At 42.5% G+C, this 18,879-nt stretch overlaps 1 protein-coding gene and 1 long non-coding RNA gene across 2 annotated transcripts; one reads left to right on the forward strand and one right to left on the reverse strand.

Annotated features, from left to right (window-relative positions):
* The first annotated feature begins 3,764 nt into the window (after positions 1 to 3,764).
* Positions 3,765 to 5,834, forward strand: LIPT2 (lipoyl(octanoyl) transferase 2). Its single transcript, XM_020879857.2, has 2 exons — positions 3,765 to 4,339; positions 4,874 to 5,834. The coding sequence occupies exons 1-2, from the start codon at positions 3,892 to 3,894 to the stop codon at positions 5,101 to 5,103; spliced, it is 678 nt and encodes a 225-aa protein (XP_020735516.2). The 5' UTR covers positions 3,765 to 3,891; the 3' UTR covers positions 5,104 to 5,834.
* Positions 5,496 to 14,719, reverse strand: LOC139037118 (uncharacterized). The gene is made up of 2 exons (XR_011489937.1): positions 14,635 to 14,719; positions 5,496 to 10,538 (listed from the first exon to the last, which is right to left on the reverse strand). It is a non-coding gene; the product is annotated as an uncharacterized lncRNA (long non-coding RNA).
* Between the last annotated feature and the right edge of the window lie 4,160 nt (positions 14,720 to 18,879).

An 18,879-nucleotide genomic window follows, 5' to 3' on the forward strand; every position in this document is an offset into this window, starting at 1 on the left:
GAGACTAAAGTACCTTTCTCTGAACACTTGACAGAATAACTAGACAGAAAATCAGCAAGGATATAGAAGAACGCACCAGCACCACTGACTAACAGATTCTAAATAACATTTATAGGCCACTGCACCCAACAACAGCAGAATACACATCCTTTTAAATTGCCCACAGAACATATACCAAGATAGACCACATGCTGGACCTTAAATTTTTTTTTTTTTAAGAACTAGGATCAGGGGGACGGGGATGGGGAATACATGTAAATCCATGGCTAATTCATTTCAATGTATGACAAAAACCACTGCAATGATGTAAAGTAATTAGCCTCCAACTAATAAAAATAAATGAAAAAAAACAAACAAACAAACAAAAAAAGAACTAGGATCATTCCATCCACAATGGAATCAAATTAGAAACCAGAAAGATAACAGGAATACAACATACTTCAAAGTAATCCATGGGTTGAAGAAGTCTCAGGGAAATTTTTAAAAATATGTTGAACTGAATGAAAGCGAACATAGATCATATCCAACTTTGTAGGATACAGCTAAAGTCACACCGAGAGGGAAAAGTTTAGCACTAAATTTAGCACTGAATTCATACAGTAAAAAAGAGGAAAATAATCTCAAATCAATTATTTAAGCTCCCACTGAGAATACACAAGAAAAGAACCAAATAAAGCAAGCAGAAGGAAGGAAATAATAAAGATAAGAGCAGAAATAAATGAAATTGAAAACATAAAAACAATAGAAACAATAAAACAAAGAGCTGACTCTTTGGAAAAAGTAATAAAATTAACAACATCTAGCAAGACTCACAAATCAGAGAGAAGATACACTATAGACCATGTAAACATAAAAAGGATCACTAAGTGAATACCACAAACAACTCTACACACACAAATTTGACAACTTAGATAAAAGGGACTAATTCCTTGAAAAACACAAACTACTGCAACTCACCCAATATGAAATAGATAATTTGAATAGCTCTATAGCTATTGAGATAATAGAAGTTGTAGTTTTAAAACTCCCCCAAAGAAATTTCCAAATGGTTTCACAGAGAATTCTACCACACATTTAAAGAAGAATGAACTACAACCCAGATTACTGTACCCAGCAAGGATCTCATTCAGATATGAAGGAGAATTCAAAAGCTTTACAGACAAGCAAAAGCTGAGAGAATTCAGCACCACCAAACCAGCTCTTCAACAAATGCTAAAGGATCTTCTCTAGACAGGAAACACAGAAAGTTTGTATAAACACGAACCCAAAACAACAAAGTAAATGGCGATGGGACCGTACCTATCAATAATTACCTTAAATGTAAATGGCTTGAATGCCCCAACCAAAAGACAAAGACTGGCTGAATGGATACAAAAGCAAGACCCCTATATATGCTGTCTACAAGAGACCCACCTCAAAACAAGGGACACATACAGACTAAAAGTGATGGTCTGGAAAAAAATATTTCACGCAAACGGAGACCAAAAGAAAGCAGGAGTCGCAATATTCATATCAGATAAAATAGACTTTAAAATAAAGCCTGTGAAAAGGGACAAAGAAGGACACTACATAATGATCAAAGGATCAATCCAAGAAGATATAACAATTATAAGTATATATGCACCCAACATAGGAGCACCGCAATATGTAAGGCAAATGCTAACGAGTATGAAAGGAGAAATTAACAATAACACAATAATAGTGGGAGACTTTAATACCCCACTCACACCTATGGATAGATCAACTAAACAGAAAATTAACAAGGAAACAAACTTTAAATGACACAATGGACCAGCTAGATCTAATTGATATCTATAGGACATTTCACCCCAAAACAATCAATTTCACCTTTTTCTCAAGTGCACACAGAACCTTTTCCACAATAGATCACATCCTGGGCCATAAATCTAGCCTTGGTAAATTCAAAAAAATTGAAATCATTCCCGTCATCTTTTCTGACCACAATGCAATAAGATTAGATCTCAATTACAGGGGAAAAAACTATTAAAAATTCAAACATATGGAGGCTAAATAACATGCTTCTGAATAACCAACAAATCATAGAAGAAATCAAAAAAGAAATAAAAATATGCATAGAAATGAATGAAAATGAAAACACAACAACCCAAAACCTATGGGACACTGTAAAAGCAGTGCTAAGGGGAAGGGTCATAGCATTACAGGCTTACCTCAAGAAACAAGAATAAAGTCAAATAAATAACCTAACTCTACACCTAAAGCAACTAGAGAAGGAAGAAATGAAGAACCCCAGGGTTAGTAGAAGGAAAGAAATCTTAAAAATTAGGGCAGAAATAATGCAAAAGAAACAAAAGAGACCATAGCAAAAATCAACAAAGCTAAAATCTGGTTTTTTGAAAAGATAAACAAAATTGACAAACCGTTAGCAAGTCTCATTAAGAAACAAAGGGAGAAGAACCAAATCAACAAAATTAGAAATGAAAATGGAGAGATCACAACAGACAACACTGAAATACAAAGGATTATAAGAGACTACTACCAGCAGTTCTATGCCAATAAAACGGACAACTTGGAAGAAATGGACAAATTCTCAGAAAAGTATAACTTTCCAAAACTGAACCAGGAAGAAATAGAAGATCTTAACAGACCCATCACAAGCAAGGAAATCGAAATTGTAATCAGAAATCTTCCAGCAAACAAAAGCCCAGGACCAGATGGCTTCACAGCTAAATTCTACCAAAAATTTAGAGACGAGCTAACACCTATCTTACTCAAACTCTTCCAGAAAATTGCAGAAGAAGGTAAACTTCCAAACTCATTCTATGAGGCCACCATCACCCTAATTCCAAAACCAGACAAAGATGCCACAAAAAAACGAAAACTACAGGCCAATATCACTGATGAACATAGATGCAAAAATCCTTAACAAAATTCTAGCAAACAGAATCCAATAACATATTAAAAAAAATCATACATCATGACCAAGTGGGCTTTATCCCAGGAATGCAAGGATTCTTTAATATTCACAAATCAATCAATGTAATACACCACATTAACAAATTGAAAGATAAAAACCATATGATTATCTCAGGAGATGCATAAAAAGCCTTTGACAAAATTCAACATCCATTTATGATAAAAACTCTCCAGAAAGCAAGAATAGAAGGAACATACCTCAACATAATAAAAGCTATATATGACAAACCCACAGCAAACATTATCCTCAATGGTGAAAAATTGAAAGCATTTCCCCTAAAATCAGGAACAAGACAAGGGTGCCCACTCTCACCACTACTATTCAACATAGTTTTGGAAGTTTTGGCCACAGCAATCAGAGCAGAAAAAGAAATAAAAGGAATCCAGACAGGAAAAGAAGAAGTGAAACTCTCACTGTTTGCAGATGACATGATCCTCTACATAGAAAACCCTGAAGACTTTACCAGAAAATTACTAGAGATAATCAATGAAAAATCAACTTTTGAACTGTGGTGTTGGAGAAGACTCTTAAGAGTCCCCTGGACTGCAAGGAGATCCAACCAGTCCACGCTAAAGGAAATCAGTCCTAAATATTCATCGGAAGGACTGAAAGTTTCAGCTGAAGCTGATGCTGGGAAAGATTGAAGGCAGGAGAAGGGGACAACAGAGGATGAGGTGGTTGGATGGCATCACGGACTCGATGGACACGAGTTTGAGCAATTTTCTGGAGTTGGTGATGGACAGAGAAGCCTGGCTCGCTGCTGCCCATGGGGTCGCAAAGGGTCAGACACGACTCAGCGACTGAATTGAACTGAGCTTACGTTAGGTATCAAAACACTCAACAGCCAGTAACAAGCATTTAGGGGCGGAGGCTCCGAGTCCCCGCCCCTAGGCCCAGAAAGGAGGCGGGGCCCCGCAGACGCCGCGGCTGGCGAAATGCTGCTACCGGCTGTACGGCTGGTGTGGCTGAGTCAGGTGCCCTACGCTGAGTTGCTGGCGTTGCAGCAGCGCTGGCTGCGGCGGCTGCAGGCCGAGCCAGGGCCCGAGGCGGGTGCGCTTCTGCTCTGCGAGCCCGCGGGACCCGTGTATACCACCGGGTTGCGCGGAGGCCTGACGTCCGAGGAGACAGCGCGACTGCGGGCCTTGGGTGCCGAGGTGCGCCCCCTCGGCCGGGGCGGCCTAGCCACCTTCCACGGCCCGGGCCAGCTACTGTGCCACCCGGTACTCGATTTACGACCCCTCGGCCTGCGCCTGCGCACCCACGTGGCGGCGCTGGAGGCGTGCGCCGTGCGCCTGTGCGAGCTCCAGGGCCTGCCGGGCGCCCGCGCGCGGCCCCCACCCTACACCGGCGTTTGGCTGGGCGAGCGCAAGATCTGCGCGATCGGTGAGCGCCTCGGGGCGGGGCTTGGCGGGGCCGGACCAATGGTGGTGAGGGCAGAGCTCCGGGTGGGCGGGGTGTCACTGGCGCGGGCTTTGAATCGTCTGCCCACTGCCTTCAAGAGTTTCTAAGGCTCTCCTCACTGGTATCTTCAGAACCAGAAGGTCACGTCGGAGGTCACGTGGTTCAACACTCTCATTTTTAGAAATGGAGAGACAACGAGAAGTGAGTTGCCAGGTTACTTCACAATATCTGGACAATAAGGGTGAAAATTTTTTCATACTTTTTTTTTTTTAAAACAGTGGAATCTTTGTTAAAGGACCTTTCTGTAATGTCCATAGTAAGTGCAGCCACTGTGGAGCCACAGGCATCTCCTCTCATTTTGTCTCCCTCCCCTGATCTGTGGACAACCTTTTGGGTGCTCTAGAAACAGAATTGGAAAATCAGTGGTCTAGTCCAGTTTCTTCATCTCACTGAGGACCATCATGAAGCCTGGGGAGCGAGGGTGTCTATTCTAAGACCTGTTGATTTGCCTTGCAGGTGTCCGCTGTGGAAGGCACGTTACGTCCCACGGTCTGGCGCTGAACTGTTCTACGAACCTCACGTGGTTTGAGCACATTGTGCCCTGTGGGCTGGTTGGGACAGGCGTCACTTCCCTGAGTGAGGAGCTCCAGAGGCATGTCACTGTGGATGAAGTAATACCACGTTTCCTTGAGGCCTTTAAAGAGACCTACAAGTGCACATTGACCTCAGAAGACAGCCCCAGCTGAAAGGCGTTTATATTATCTCACCCTGGAGGTCTTACCTTGGAAAGCACCGCACCAGACTTGGAGTCACTGGAACCCAGATTCTAGAACTGGCCCTGTCATTCACACATCATGAGACTGTGGGCAGATCATGAGCTCTGGGCCCTTGGTTCCATATGTATATGGTTTATTTATATCTTCCCAACCTACCTAAGATATAAATATGAAAACATTGTGAAAAGTATACTATATGAATATAAGGCATTAGCACTACTATCGACACCCATTTCTCAGCTCAGAAAAACTCAGGTATCATAGGGTGTCATTTCTCAAATATTTCCTCAATACTGTATTTAATTGGGGGAAGTCTGGGCTCCAGTTCCTTTGCTTTTTGTAAGAATCATTTTTCAGGATCATCCAGGTGAAGGTGATGTAATGTGAATTTTTCACATTCTTAGGAGACCTGGGAGCTTTCTGCATAACAGGGAAAGGGAAAGGCTTCTTTAAAGAGTAATATGGGATTCTGTCTTCCTGGGTTGGATTCCTCAAGCCTGATGGCTTTTTTAGTTAGGTGACCTGAGCTAGGCTAAAGGCTAGGGGAAAGAGAATAATAATTTCTGACCCTGTACAAATGCCAAAAATAGAAGGTTTTTTAAAAAAAATATTAGATCTCTATAAAGGTTGTATGTTAATTATCTATAACAGGTCACCCCAAAGCTTAATGACTTAAAAGAATAAACATGTATTATCTCAAATACTGTGGTTTGGATATTTGGAAGACGCTTAGCTGAGTGGTTCTGGGTCAAGGTCTCTTCTGAGATGCAATCAAGATGTCAGGTGTTGGGGGACTTCCCTGGTTCTTCAGTGGTTAAGACTCCGTGCTGCCAATGCAGGGGCCACAGGTTCAACCCCTGGCTGGGGACCTAAGATCCCACATGCTGCACGGCTCAGCTAAAAGATTAAAAAAAAAAAAAAGAACAGATGTTAGGCAGGGCAGCTCTCATCTGAAGACTAAGGCTGTGGAATCAGCTTCCAAGATGATTGACTCACATGCTTGGTTAGTACTGGTTATTACCAGGAGGTCTTAATTCCTCTTCACTCTATGTTGTTGTTCAGTCGCTCAGTAGTATCTGATTCTTTGCAACCCCGTGGACTGCAGCACACCAGGCTTCCCTGTCCATCACCAACTTCCAGAGCTTGCTCAAACTCATGTCCATTGAGTCGATGATGCCATCCAACCATCTTGGCCTCTATTGCTCCCTTCTCCTGCCTTCAATCTTTCCCAGCATCAGGGTCTTTTCCAAGGAGTCAGATCTTTGCATCAGATGGCCAAAGTATTGGAGCTTTAGTTTCAGCATCAGTCCTTCCAATAAATATCTAGGATTGATTTTCTTTAGGACTGATTGGTTTCATCTCTTTGCATTCCAAGGGACTCTCAAGATTCTCCTCCAATACCACAGTTCAAAAGTATCAATTCTTTGGCACTCAACTTTCTTCATGGTCCAGCTCTCACATCCATACATGCTACTGGGAAAACCATAGCTTTGACCAGACGGACGTTTGCTGGCAATGTCTCTGCTTTTTAATAGGCTGTCTAGGTTGGTCATAGCTTTTCTTCCAAGGAACAAGTGTCTTTTAATTTCATGGCTGCAGTCACCATCTGCAGTGATTTTGGAGCCCAAAAAAATAAAGTCTCTCCATGTTTCCATTGTTTCCCCATCTATTTGCCATGAAGTGATGGAACCAGATGCCATGATCTTCATTTTTTGAATGTTGAACTTTAAGACTCTTAGTTCCTCTTCACTTTCTGCCATAAGGGGGGGTGTCATGTGCATATCTGAGGTTTTTGATATTTCTCCTGGCTATCTTGATTCCATTTTGTGCTTCATCCAGCCCGGCATTTCTCATGATGTCCTCTGCATAGAAGTTAAATAAGCAGGGTAACTATATGTAGCTTTGATGTACTCCTTTCCCAATTTGGAATCAGTCCATTGTTCCATGTTCTAACTGTTGCTTCTTGACCTCCATGCAGGTTTCTTAGGAGGCAGGTAAGGTGATCTGGTATCCCCATCTCTTTAAGAATTTCCCACAGTTTGTTGTGATCCACACAGTCAAAGGCTTTAGCATTGTCAATGAAGCAGATGTAGATGTTCTTCTGGAATTCTCTTGTTTTTCTATGATCCAACAGATGTTGGCAATTTGACCTCTGGTTCCTCTGCCCTTTCTAAATCCAGCTTGAATATCTGGAAGTTCATGGTTCACATACTCTTGAAGCCTGGCTTGGAGAATTTTGAGCATTATTTTGCTAGTGTGTGAGATGAGTGCAATTGTGCAGTAGTTTGAACATTCTTTGGCATTGCCTCTCTTTGGGATTGGAATGAAAACTGACCTTTTGCAGTCGTATGGCCACTGCTGAGTTTTCCAAATTTGCTGGCATATTGAGTGAAGCACTTTAACAGCATCATCTTTTAGGATTTGAAACAGGTCAGCTGGAATTTCATCACCTCCACTACCTTTGTTCATAGTGATGCTTCCTAAGGCCTACTTGACTTTGCACTCCAAGATGTCTGGCTGTAGGTGAGTGATCACACCATCGTCGTTAACTGGGTCATTAAGATCTCTTTTGTATAGTTTTTCTGTGTATTTTTACCACCTCTTCTTAATATCTTCTGCTTCTGTTAGGTCCATACCATTTCTGTCCTTTATTGTGCCTGTCTTTGTATGAAATATTCCCTTGGTATCTAATTTTATTGAAGAGATCTCTTGTCTTTCCCATTCTATTGTTTTCCTCTATTTGTTTACATTGGTCACTGAGGAAGGCTTTCTTATCTCTCCTTGATAATCTTTGTTTTTTGTTTTTTTTTAATAAAAAATTTTATTGGAGAAAAATAGAATCACCACGTACACAGGGAAAAGAGAACAAAAATTCAACTGATACAGAACTGAAAATCACAACTACCCAATGTTGTTTGTGATTACTTTTCAATTTCTTAAATGGCTTCCCTCAATTTTTTAAATAGCCTTGCCAATTTTCAGCTGAAATAGAATCAAGTTTTCAAAAAATTAAGAGCCTCAGCGAAGGGACCAGCTTTTAAGATAACAAAGGTGACACCAAGGGTCTTCTAATAGGACCAATTCTACCAAAAAATTTCTGAAGCACATAACTACTGAGTCTGGTAGAACAGTAGCTTAGAGACCATCAGGGATTAGTTAGAACACTGACTCAGATGGTCCAGTATGCAGAGCGGGCAAACAAAAAATCTGCATTTCCCTGTCAGATGAGTTCACATAAGAAAACCAACGAGGTGCTAAGAAAATACAGGCAATGGCTACTCAAAATAATTAAGAAGGCATTCTAAATACCATGTATTTTAGGCAACAGTGTGTAAAGTGATGCAATTAGAAAACAGACAACTTAAAAAAAAATATGGTCACAGGTCTTTGAGAACTCAAGAAAACAATCAATAACAAACACAAGAGCTGAAAGTCTTCTCAGCTGAGGGTTGAAAGTGAAAGTGAATGTGAAGTTGCTCAATCGTATCCGACTTTGCGATATGTGGACTTTGCGACCCCGTGGACTGTAGCCCACCAGGCTCCTCCGTCCATGGGATTCTCTGGGCAAGAATACTGGAGTGGGTTGCCATTTCCTTCTCCAGGCTTGATAATCTTTGAAACTCTGCATTTAGATGGGTATATCTTTCCTTTTCTCCTTTGCCTTTTTCTTCTCTTCTTTTCTCAGCTATTTCTAAGCCCCCCTCAGACAACCATTTTGCCTTTTTGCATTTCTTTTTCTTGGGGATGGTTTCACTTTTTAAGGCTGCTTGAATATTCTTATGGCATGGCAACTGGCTTTCCCCAGAGCAATTGATGCCAGAAAGAGACAAGGTAGAAGCCACAGTGTCTTTTATGACCCAGCATTGGAAGTCACACAGTCATTTCTGCAGTCTCCTAATATGTGAGCCCTATTTATTCAGTATGGAAGGGACTACACAAAGGTGATAGGAGGTGTAGATCATTAAGGGTCATCTTGGAGACTGGCCACCACAGGCAGTTAAGGTAGAAAGAGCCTTGAATAAGAAGTCAGGCAACCTCAGTTCTTGTCTGGCTCTGTAAAACAGTAACCAACGACATTCAAGATGGCAGTTGCTCCCTGCTGTTGATTGACGTGTACTGGAGGTGAGCCACCCAAGTGTTCATTTGTGCCACGACTAGTGAAGCCCTCACCCTTTAGAGCCCGTATTCCACAACAAGAGAAGCCAGCACCATGAGAAGCCTGCTCGCTGCAACTAGAGAAATCCCTTGCACAGCGATGGAGACCCAGAGCAATCATAAATAAATGAATAAATAGTTAAGATGGTAAATTTTAAAAATTCAAGAGTGGAGCTGCAGCTGGCTGCTGAGCAAAACCAGAACTTGTCGTCCTTAGGAACCCACATGGTCTCTTCTGTTCTCTGCCGTGCTTCCTGGTGTTTTCGCTTCATTCTGTCACTCCAGTCCAGCTTCCTCTGTTTCCCGGGCCATATGGTAGAAGATGGCTTCTGCTGCTGTTACCCGTGTATTTTGGAGTAGAGTCAAGGAAAATCCCCAGGTTTCCGGGTGCTAGAGGTAATGCTGGAACAGAGAACACTGGATGATGACCAAGTTTGGAGAGGATGATAACGAGTTTAGTTTTTGATGAATCAAGGTTGAGATACTTGTGGACGAGGCATGTGAAGAGGCCCAGTTGGGTCTGTGGATCCGGAGCACAGCTATCATGAGTGACAGTTTATGTCTGGAAGCCCAAAGAGAGAAGGGGAGGGCAGAGGGCTGATAAGTGTGAGGTGCAGGCCAAGGAGACCGAGACGCAGTCTAGGCAGAGATGTAGCACGGGACCCGGAATGAGACAATACGCCGATCTCATTCACTCTTCTGGCTGCAAAGCAAGACAGGTTTATTTTACAGATGAAAAAACTGGCTTGGGAGGCTAAGTGACTTCTACGAGGTCGTGCACTTAGGGGCAGAGTCAGTCCCTGGCTCCTCAGCTGGGTCTTTGCGCTCTCACACAGCTCTCTCTGAAGGGTGAGCAGGGAGAGCCAAGGAGGTCGCCGGGCCTGTGGAACTGGGTCAGGCCACTGCTGCGGGTTCCTGACTCTCCTTCCTTCCTGGTCAGAGCCCACCTCCGGTTTCCCACCGGGGCCCTTCCTCAAGGAAGGAAGCTCAGCATACGAAGGAGGGTAGTTAACACCCTGGCTTTCCCACCTCCAAAAAGTCTCTTCTTGTTTATTCAGAGTCTTTTCCTCACAAATAAACAAACTGTCCAGGGTCTGGTAAACGAGTGTTAAGTGCGAGGACGTGACCAACTGCAGTGACTTTTCCAGCATCTTGTTCCTCAGCGAGGCTGGCAGGAAACCAAACAGGACCTGCTCTGGCAGCGTGACCAGGTGCACCTCGCTTCATGAAAAAAGCCTCTTTCTGAAAACCTTTATGGAAATAAGATATTTACAATCAAAATGTGATTTTTTTTCACTAAATTGTAATTTACATATTATCACACCATATTATAATAACTATACAGTTTTAAAAAAATAAGAAAAATTTCACTCCCACCTAAAAAACATCCTTTCCATTTATGTGTGTTTCCAGTACTGGATCATAAGCCGACATCTTTTATTATTCTAGCCCATTATTCTGCCTTATAATTCTATTATTATAAAATGTTATGTGGATAAAATTTTGTATACTCTTTTAAACCAAGCATTTTCCCACATTGCCAGATAGTTTTTATATTTTTAATGTCTTAATCTTATTTTTATTTCTTTTAAAACAAATCTTCTAAAAAATATATCAGGAATGCATGCACATGGAATAAAGTTTAAAAGGTACAAGTAGGCTTTCCTTGTGGTTCAGTGGTTAAGGCTCCAAGTTCTCAATGCAGGGGGCACGGATTTGATCCCTGGTCAGGGAACTGAGATTCCCACATGCTGCATGGGCAGCCAGATAAGTAAAAGGTACAAAATGCTACTACTGAATTGTAAGTCTTACTCCTATCCCTTTTCCCTGTAAACCCAGGCCCTTTCCTAGAGGCTTAAATGAAGGTAAATGTCTCATTTTTATTCTTCACATGTATTTTATACATATCTAGGCATACATGCATTTTCACCTGGTAGCATATTATACACACATCCCTGTACTTTGGAGATTGCATCAGGTCAGTATATAAAGAACATCCTCATTTTAAAAATGACCATGGAGTATTCCATTCAGTGGATTTATCATGACTTATTTATCTAATCCCCCATTAACGATGTTTCAGTTCAGTTCAGTCACTCAGTCATGTCCGACTCTTTGCGACCCCATGAATCACAGCACATCAGGCCTCCCTGTCCATCACCAACTCCTGGAGTTTACCCAAACTCATGTCCATTGAGTCAGTGATGCCATCCAACAATCTCATCCTCTGTCGTCCCCTTCTCCTTCTGCCCCCAATCCCTCCCAGCATCAGGGTCTTTTCCAATGAATCAACTCTTCACATGAGGTGGCCAGAGTATTGGAGTTTCAGCTTCAGCATCAGTCCTTCCAATGAACACCCAGGACTGATCTCCTTTTAGATTATCACTAATTCTTTCTTTTACAACTAAAGCTACAGTGAGAATCCAGGACTTCCTTGGTGGTCCAATGGCTAAGACTCTGAGCTCCCAATGCAGGAGGCCTGGGTTTGATCCCTAGTTAGGGAACTAGCTCCCACATGCCACAGAAAAGATCTCGCATGCCACAATGAAGATCAGAGATGCCATGTGCCACAACTAAGACCTGGTGCAGCCAAATAAAAATAAGTGGATGTGTGTCTGTTTGTATATCTGCAGTTTGTAACACATGTGGTGAGCACAGAGTTTGCATTTCTAGAAGTGATTTTCTGAGTCAAAGGATATGTGCATTTTTATTAGATATTGTCATATTGCCTTCCATAAAACTTGCTAATTTATATCCCTATCAGCAATGTATAATGCCTGTTGTATTTGAATTTTAACTGTTTTAGCATCTTAGAGTTTTTCATCATTGAAGCTTTTTATCATAAAATCTTTCCAATGTACAGCAGTGAATCCCATGTACCCATAATTCAGGTAAAACAATCAACTCATGACCAGTCGTAGCTTATCTAAACCTGGGCCCATTTCCTGCCCTGTACCTGGATTATTGTGAAGCAAATCACAGATATCATATTATTTCATGAATAAATATTTCAGTATGTATTCTCAAAAGATAGGACTCAAAATATAACCACAATATATTAACACATATAAAAATATATCTTCAATATCAACAAATATTCAATTAATACTCATATTTCTCTCTCTTCACCCCTCCCTCTTCCTATAGGTGATTTGTTCAAACCAGAATTGAAACAAAGTCTGAGGTGGGATGGGGGACCGGGATGGGGAATACATGTAAATCCATGGCTAATTCATTTCAATGTATGACAAAAACCACTGCAATGATGTAAAGTAATTAGCCTCCAACTAATAAAAATAAATGAAAAAAAAAAAAAAAAAGAAAGTCTGCACACTGAATTTGGTTCATAAGGCTCATAAATGTCTCTTAAGTCTCCTTTCACCTATAGGTTCCTCCTCCCTTTTGAAAATCTTTTCCTCCTGTATTTCCTGAAGATTAAAAAGTAGATCCTGATATTTACTCTGATTCAGATATGATTTTTTTTTTCTTTTTTTAGCAAGCCTACTTCATAGGTGATGGTGTGTTTTTACATCAAGTGACACACAGGATCTGTTTTGGGGTTTAATTTTTTTTCCCTCTTTTCTGTGATGGCTAGACCCTAGATCTATTATTTTAGTGAAAGTGAAAGTCGCTCAGTTGTGTCTGACACTTTGAGACCCCATGGACTTTACAGTCCATGGAATTCTCCAGGCCAGAATACTGAAGTGGGTAGCCTTTCCCTCCTCCAGGAGATCTTCCCAACCCCCGATTCTATCATTCCTTCTTCATTTACCAGTAGGAATATGTCTATAGAACTGGCAGCTTCAGAAGAACTCAATATGACCTGTAGCATTAGTGTTATCAATATTAGCATTTTATTAGCTTATTGTTTTGTCCATTTTCATTAAAATGTGTACTTAAACACTGTATGAAAGAGTAGCTTTTACAGCTGCCTTGAAGTTTAAACTGAGTTTAAATTTGAAACATATTTAGATTATTAGCACTGAGTACTTCCTTTAAAAAGGGGGTTCATACATCATTCAAATTCAAGAGACACTAGTGTAAGGCTACAGTGTTACGTTTTTTCAATTTACCTAAACTGTGAGCTTTTTTAAGCCAAAGACTGTTCTTTGTTTTGTTTTGTCTTTGTATCCTAGCATGTGAAAGGAAACAGTGGTTCAATGACTTGTAATTATGAGGAATTCCCTGTAGACTCCCCTTCAGTCCTTCTGTTGACAGAGGACGTCAGTGTCTATTCTATGAAGCGGTCATCCCAGCCCCACTCACACAGCCCCAGATGTAGAGCATTCTTTATAGTTCTAATTGTTAGAAAGTTTCCTCATTCCAAACTGAAACCTTCCCCCAAGCGTCATAATTCTGCCCTCCTGCAAGTCCTCTTCTGAGAGCCCTTCTCCAGCCTCACCCGGCACCCCCGTTACTTGTTTCCAAGTCTGAGCCTGTCCAGACTGTGAGCTCCCCAGGCAGGGACTATAGCTGTATCACCCATGGCCCCTCAGGACCAGCCCAAGGCCTCACATGCAGATGCCCAGTAATGCCTGTTGAGTCAGCAGATGAGCTCTATCCTAAGAGCAGTCTCATCTTCTCATTACACATTTCTGATTTTTCTGCTCTTCATAAAATGTGACCTCCAGACTCTACCCCACTGCCCTCATCTCAACAGGCTCCACTTGGCTAACATGCCCTTAACCTGTGTTGCTTGAAGATAACACCCCTGGTGTGGTCTGGCCAGTGCATGGTGTGTTACTGGGGACATGGAGATATATCAGACTTGGTTACTGTCTTCAAGCAGTGTCACTGGGGACTGAGGACTTGAAGACACATCAGACATGACTCCTGTCTTCAAGGCGCTCACAGCTTTGTGGAGGAGACACACCAGTAAAGAAAGTTCACAGCAACCAGTTATAAGGACCATGAGAGAAGTTTGCATGGGTACTGTGGAACACAGAAGTGAGTAATCTTAACAGGGAACAGGGGAAGAAAAGGCTCAAGTGACTCCTAGGTTGTAAGTAAGAGAAAAATCTAGCTCTAACTCAATGAAAAACAGTATCCTAGATCTGGTAACTAAAGAGTCTGGGGATAGACATTAGCACAGATTCATCCCTGGGGTGGGAAATAGCAAGGCACTCCAGTATTCTTGCCTGGGAAATCCCGTGGACAGAGGAGGGAGCCGGTCAGGGTTTCTTCACCCTTTTCTTCACTTTCTTCACCTTATCTTTCACCCATTGCCCAGAGGAGACTGAAAAGGAATGGGAGGATCCCACCCTGACTGTTGCCACTGCCCCTGCTTGCTCATCCCACTTGCCCCGCCAAATGCTCACACACTTCTTCACCTATCAAGGGCCTCACCTCCTTGCTCTTGAGTTTCCATCTGGGTTGGTGCATAAAGAGGTGCCATAGGGTGGGAAGAGACGGAATGGAGGGAACGGAGGCGGGGGGGTTCCTACATGACATCACAGTCCTACCCTGGCTACCCTCCTTGGGTTCCAGTAAACCCATACCACCCTGGCTCTCCAAACCTAGCAATGCTTTCCCTCCTCACTGTTGCTACCAGACCTGCTTCCATTCCCTGTCAATTTCCTAAATCCGCCTTCATGCTCTCTTCAGAGTATCTAGCTGCAGGGTGCCATCTGACTCCTGCCAGAATGCTGACTTATACACAGCCCTGATTTGCAGAGACTGGACTAGGAGCATGCTATGCCCTGTGAGATGTTGGGTGCCGGCAAGGAGTTCCTGTTATTCAGCTCAATTTCACCCCTTTAGCTCAACCCACATGGGCACAGCGCTATACTAAGCACTAGGTTTCCAGCCATTACTTAATCATCACAGCAAATAATAAACCCACAAGGTTGTATTGCTGACTGTGTTTTGAGAAGAAGAAATTGGCTCAGATGAAGATTCGCCCAAGTTCATGCAGTTAGTTGAACTTTAAGTCTGGACTTCAAAGACCATACAATAAACAGCACTCCTATTGTAGGGGAAAGCATTTCTTTCTACTGACTTTATTCACAGAATATAGTGTATACATGGAACAGCAGGCAGACCATCTTGTTACAACAAAATGGGATCCTTCCTGAACACGGAGCATCAGTGACAAAAGCAGAGCCCAAAGATGCAAAAAGACCGATTCCTGAAAACATCATCTGAGCTTCTGTATCCAGCTATGCCTGAAGCTACACTTGTCAGGATATTAAAATTTTGTGCCATGTGCTCAGTCATGTCCAACTCTTTGCGGTCCCATGGATTGCAGGCTGCCAGTCTCTTCTGTACGTGGGATTTTTCAAGCAAGAATGCTGGAGTGGGTTGCCATTTCCTCCTCCAGTGGATCTTCCTGACCCAGGGATTAAATCAATGTCCCCTGCATCTCCTGCACTGGCAGGCAGATTCTTTACCACTTATGAGCTGATAAATTCCCTTTCCTACTTAAGTCAGTTTGCACTGGGTTTTCTGTCTATTACAGCTAAGATTCCTAATTGATACACCTACCTCCTCTATAAACTTTGGTCCTCACTGAACCCACATTCTTCTGCATTCACATAGCCCTTATTGTTTAAACCATTCAAAAGTCCATATTTACACAACCATGAGCACACGTGCTCTTTTAATTTTTTAAAAAAATTTTGCCCATGTTGCATGACTTGCAGGATCTTAGTTCCTTGACCAGGGATTGATCCTATGCCTTTGGCAATGAGAGCAAGGATTCCTAACCACTGGACTGCCAGGAAATTCCCAATAGTTATTCTTAATGAAACACTTTCTATGTGCCAGGTACCAGGTGAAGTGCTTTAAATATAATACCTTACTGTAATCCACACAACTGTAAGATGCAGTTGTTTTTATACCCATTCTACAGATTAGGGAAACTAAGACTCAGAGGGTACCCTTACAGCTGATTAAAAACTGGCAAGGCTAGGATTCAAACCCAGCTCCACTGGACCCCAGAAGCTGTGTTCTTCACCACTGTTCTACCTTGCTGTCCAGGACCTAGCTTGTGTGAGGGTGAAGTGAAGAGAAGAGGCCACTGAGATGTTCAGTCTCCTGACACCGCACCTTGCTCCACCTCCTCCAGAGCTCTTTTCACTGCTTTTTGCTGCCTGCAGAGGCAGGAGAATGGTTAAGCTCAGAAGGAGAAGACAGGGACTTCCCTGGTGGTCTAATGGCTAAGACTCCACAGTCCCAAAGCAGGGGGCCCAGGTTCAACCCCTGGTCAGGGAACTAGATCCAACACACTGCAACTAAAGATCCTGCTTGCTGAATCTAAGACCTGGTGCAGCTATATATATATATAGGGGAAGAGAAAAAGAATGAGAAGACAAGTGTTCTGCAGGTTAAACTGACAGGCCAAGGTGAGACAAGATTGCGGAAGCACAGACACAGGCTCCTGATGAGTAATGGAATAAAATAACTTGATGTGACGGTTAAACTTCCTCTGTGATTCATGCTGTATTTTCCTTGGTAACCCAGGCTTCTGAGACTGTTGACGGATATTGTCCATGTTCATCCTCCTTCCCAATGCTTGTCCCCCACCTCCTAGATAGACACTGAGTTATATCCTGGGTATTCCATGGTGAAAAAGACATACCTGGTCTGTGTTCTTACAGTGCTTACAATCTAAGCACTTACATTGTAAGTGCTTACAATCCTGCTACAATCTAGCAGGAAAGGCAGACCCCAAATCAGTACACAAAAGTGAAAATGATGAAGTCACTCAGTTGTGTTTGACTCTTTGCGACCCCATGGACTATAGTCCCCCAGGCTCCTCTGTCCATGGGATTCTCAGGCAAGAATACTAGGGTGGGTTGCCATTTCCTTCTCCAGGGGATCTTCCTGATCCAGGGATTGAACCCAGGTCTCCAGCACTGCAGGCAGATTATTTACTGTCTGAGCCATCAGTGAAGTCAAATCGGTACATAGATAAATAGAAAACTGGGTTGAGTCCTATGAACAAAACAAACAGGGCACTGCATGGATGATGGTTCCATTGACCAAGAGATAGAAGACTCAAGGGAGCCAAGGAAGAAGTCACAAGTTCCAGTCCCAAAATGTTATCCAAACAGAGACTTCAAGTAGGTAGTTACATATAAGAGTCTAGCATTCAGAGGAGAGAGGTCTGGTCAAGAGGTTGAAAGAGCATCAGCTCCTCTCAGGTTCTATCCCTTCCTGGAAGCTTTCCCTGATAACATAACTCTGAGTGATCTTTCTCTTCATTACTTTTATTCATTCATTTATCAACAAGTTCTCAGTAAGGTCTACTCTGTGCAGACTCCGTGTTAGCTTAGTACCCTTGAGGAGCTTATACTCTATGTGTGGAGTCAGTAATAAAGTAGGCAATTATAAGTGCTGTGTTCAAGGGAAGTGCAGGGGGCTGTAGGAGAATGGCCTTCTACATGAGCCAGGTCCGGCAGGAAGCAGATGGCCTTTTTGTGTCAGTAATTTGAGGAGGTCCTATTCAAACAGGTGGGCAGGGAGTAGGGAAACCACAAAATGTTTTGAAGTACCCTGGATCTTGAAACATTTGGACATCACTACCACTCAAGGCCTGAAGGGGAGCAGGAAGGAGGTGATAACAGGAATTCAGAGAAGAAAAGAATACTGAGATAGGACTGACTGACAGGAGCTGTGACCTTCACTTGAGGGATGCAGCAAGAACAACAGTAGCCATATATATCCCATCACTTTATGGCAAATAGATAGGGGAAAAGTGGAAACAGTGACAGACTTTATTTTCTGGGGCTCCAAAGTCACTGCAGACAGTGACTGCAGCCATGAAATTAAAAGACGCTTGCTCCTTGAAAGAAAAGCTATGACAGACCTAGACAGCGTGTTAAAAAGCAGAGACATCACTTTGCCTGACAGAGGTCCGTGTAGTCAAAGCTATAGTTTTTCCAGTAGTCATGTATGGATGTGAGAGCTGGACCATGAAGGCTGAACGCCAACGAATTGATGCTTTCAAATTGTGGTGTTGGAGAAGACTCTTGAGAGTCTCTTGAACTGTCAGAAGATCAAACCAGTCAATCCTAAAGGAAATAAACCCCGAATATTCATTGGAAGGACCGATGCTAAAGCAGAAGGTCTGGTATTTTGGCTACCTGATACGAAGAGCCAACTCATTGGAAAATACCCTGATGCTGGGAAAGACTGAGGGCAGAAGGAGAGGGGGACAACAGAGGATGAGATGGTTGGCTGGCATCACCGAGTCTATGGACATGAGTTTTAGAAGATTTCAGAAGATGGTGAAGGACAGGGAAGCCTGATATGCTGCAATCCATGGGGTCACAAAGCATTGGACATGACTTAGTGACTGAACAACAACATACATATAAATATATATGTGTTTGTGTGTGTGTGTGTATGTATGTATATATATAAATTTTTTATTTTTTGGCCACATGCAGGATCAAACCTGTGCCCCCTGCAGTGGAAGCATGGCTTCTTAACCACTGGACCACCACGAAAATCCCTATTTTTTAAAGTTAAGTGTTGATAGATGAGATGATGTTAGGTGTTATTAGAAAGCAAGGCAGGAAAGAGGGACTAGAATTTGTAAATAGGTGGTCAGGGAAGGCCTTGCTAGGAAGGTGGTATTTAAACAAA

This window comes from Odocoileus virginianus, chromosome 10 (assembly GCF_023699985.2).
Source record: "Odocoileus virginianus isolate 20LAN1187 ecotype Illinois chromosome 10, Ovbor_1.2, whole genome shotgun sequence".
In the NCBI taxonomy this organism is placed as follows: domain Eukaryota; kingdom Metazoa; phylum Chordata; class Mammalia; order Artiodactyla; family Cervidae; genus Odocoileus; species Odocoileus virginianus.

Bases quoted from the DNA above. Each gene is read 5' to 3' on its own strand.
- LIPT2 (XM_020879857.2), top strand. From the start codon at position 3,892: ATGCTGCTACCGGCTGTACGGCTGGTGTGGCTGAGTCAGGTGCCCTAC. The intron at 4,340-4,873 runs GTGAGCGCCTCG...TTTGCCTTGCAG, and splicing joins GCGCAAGATCTGCGCGATCG to GTGTCCGCTGTGGAAGGCAC.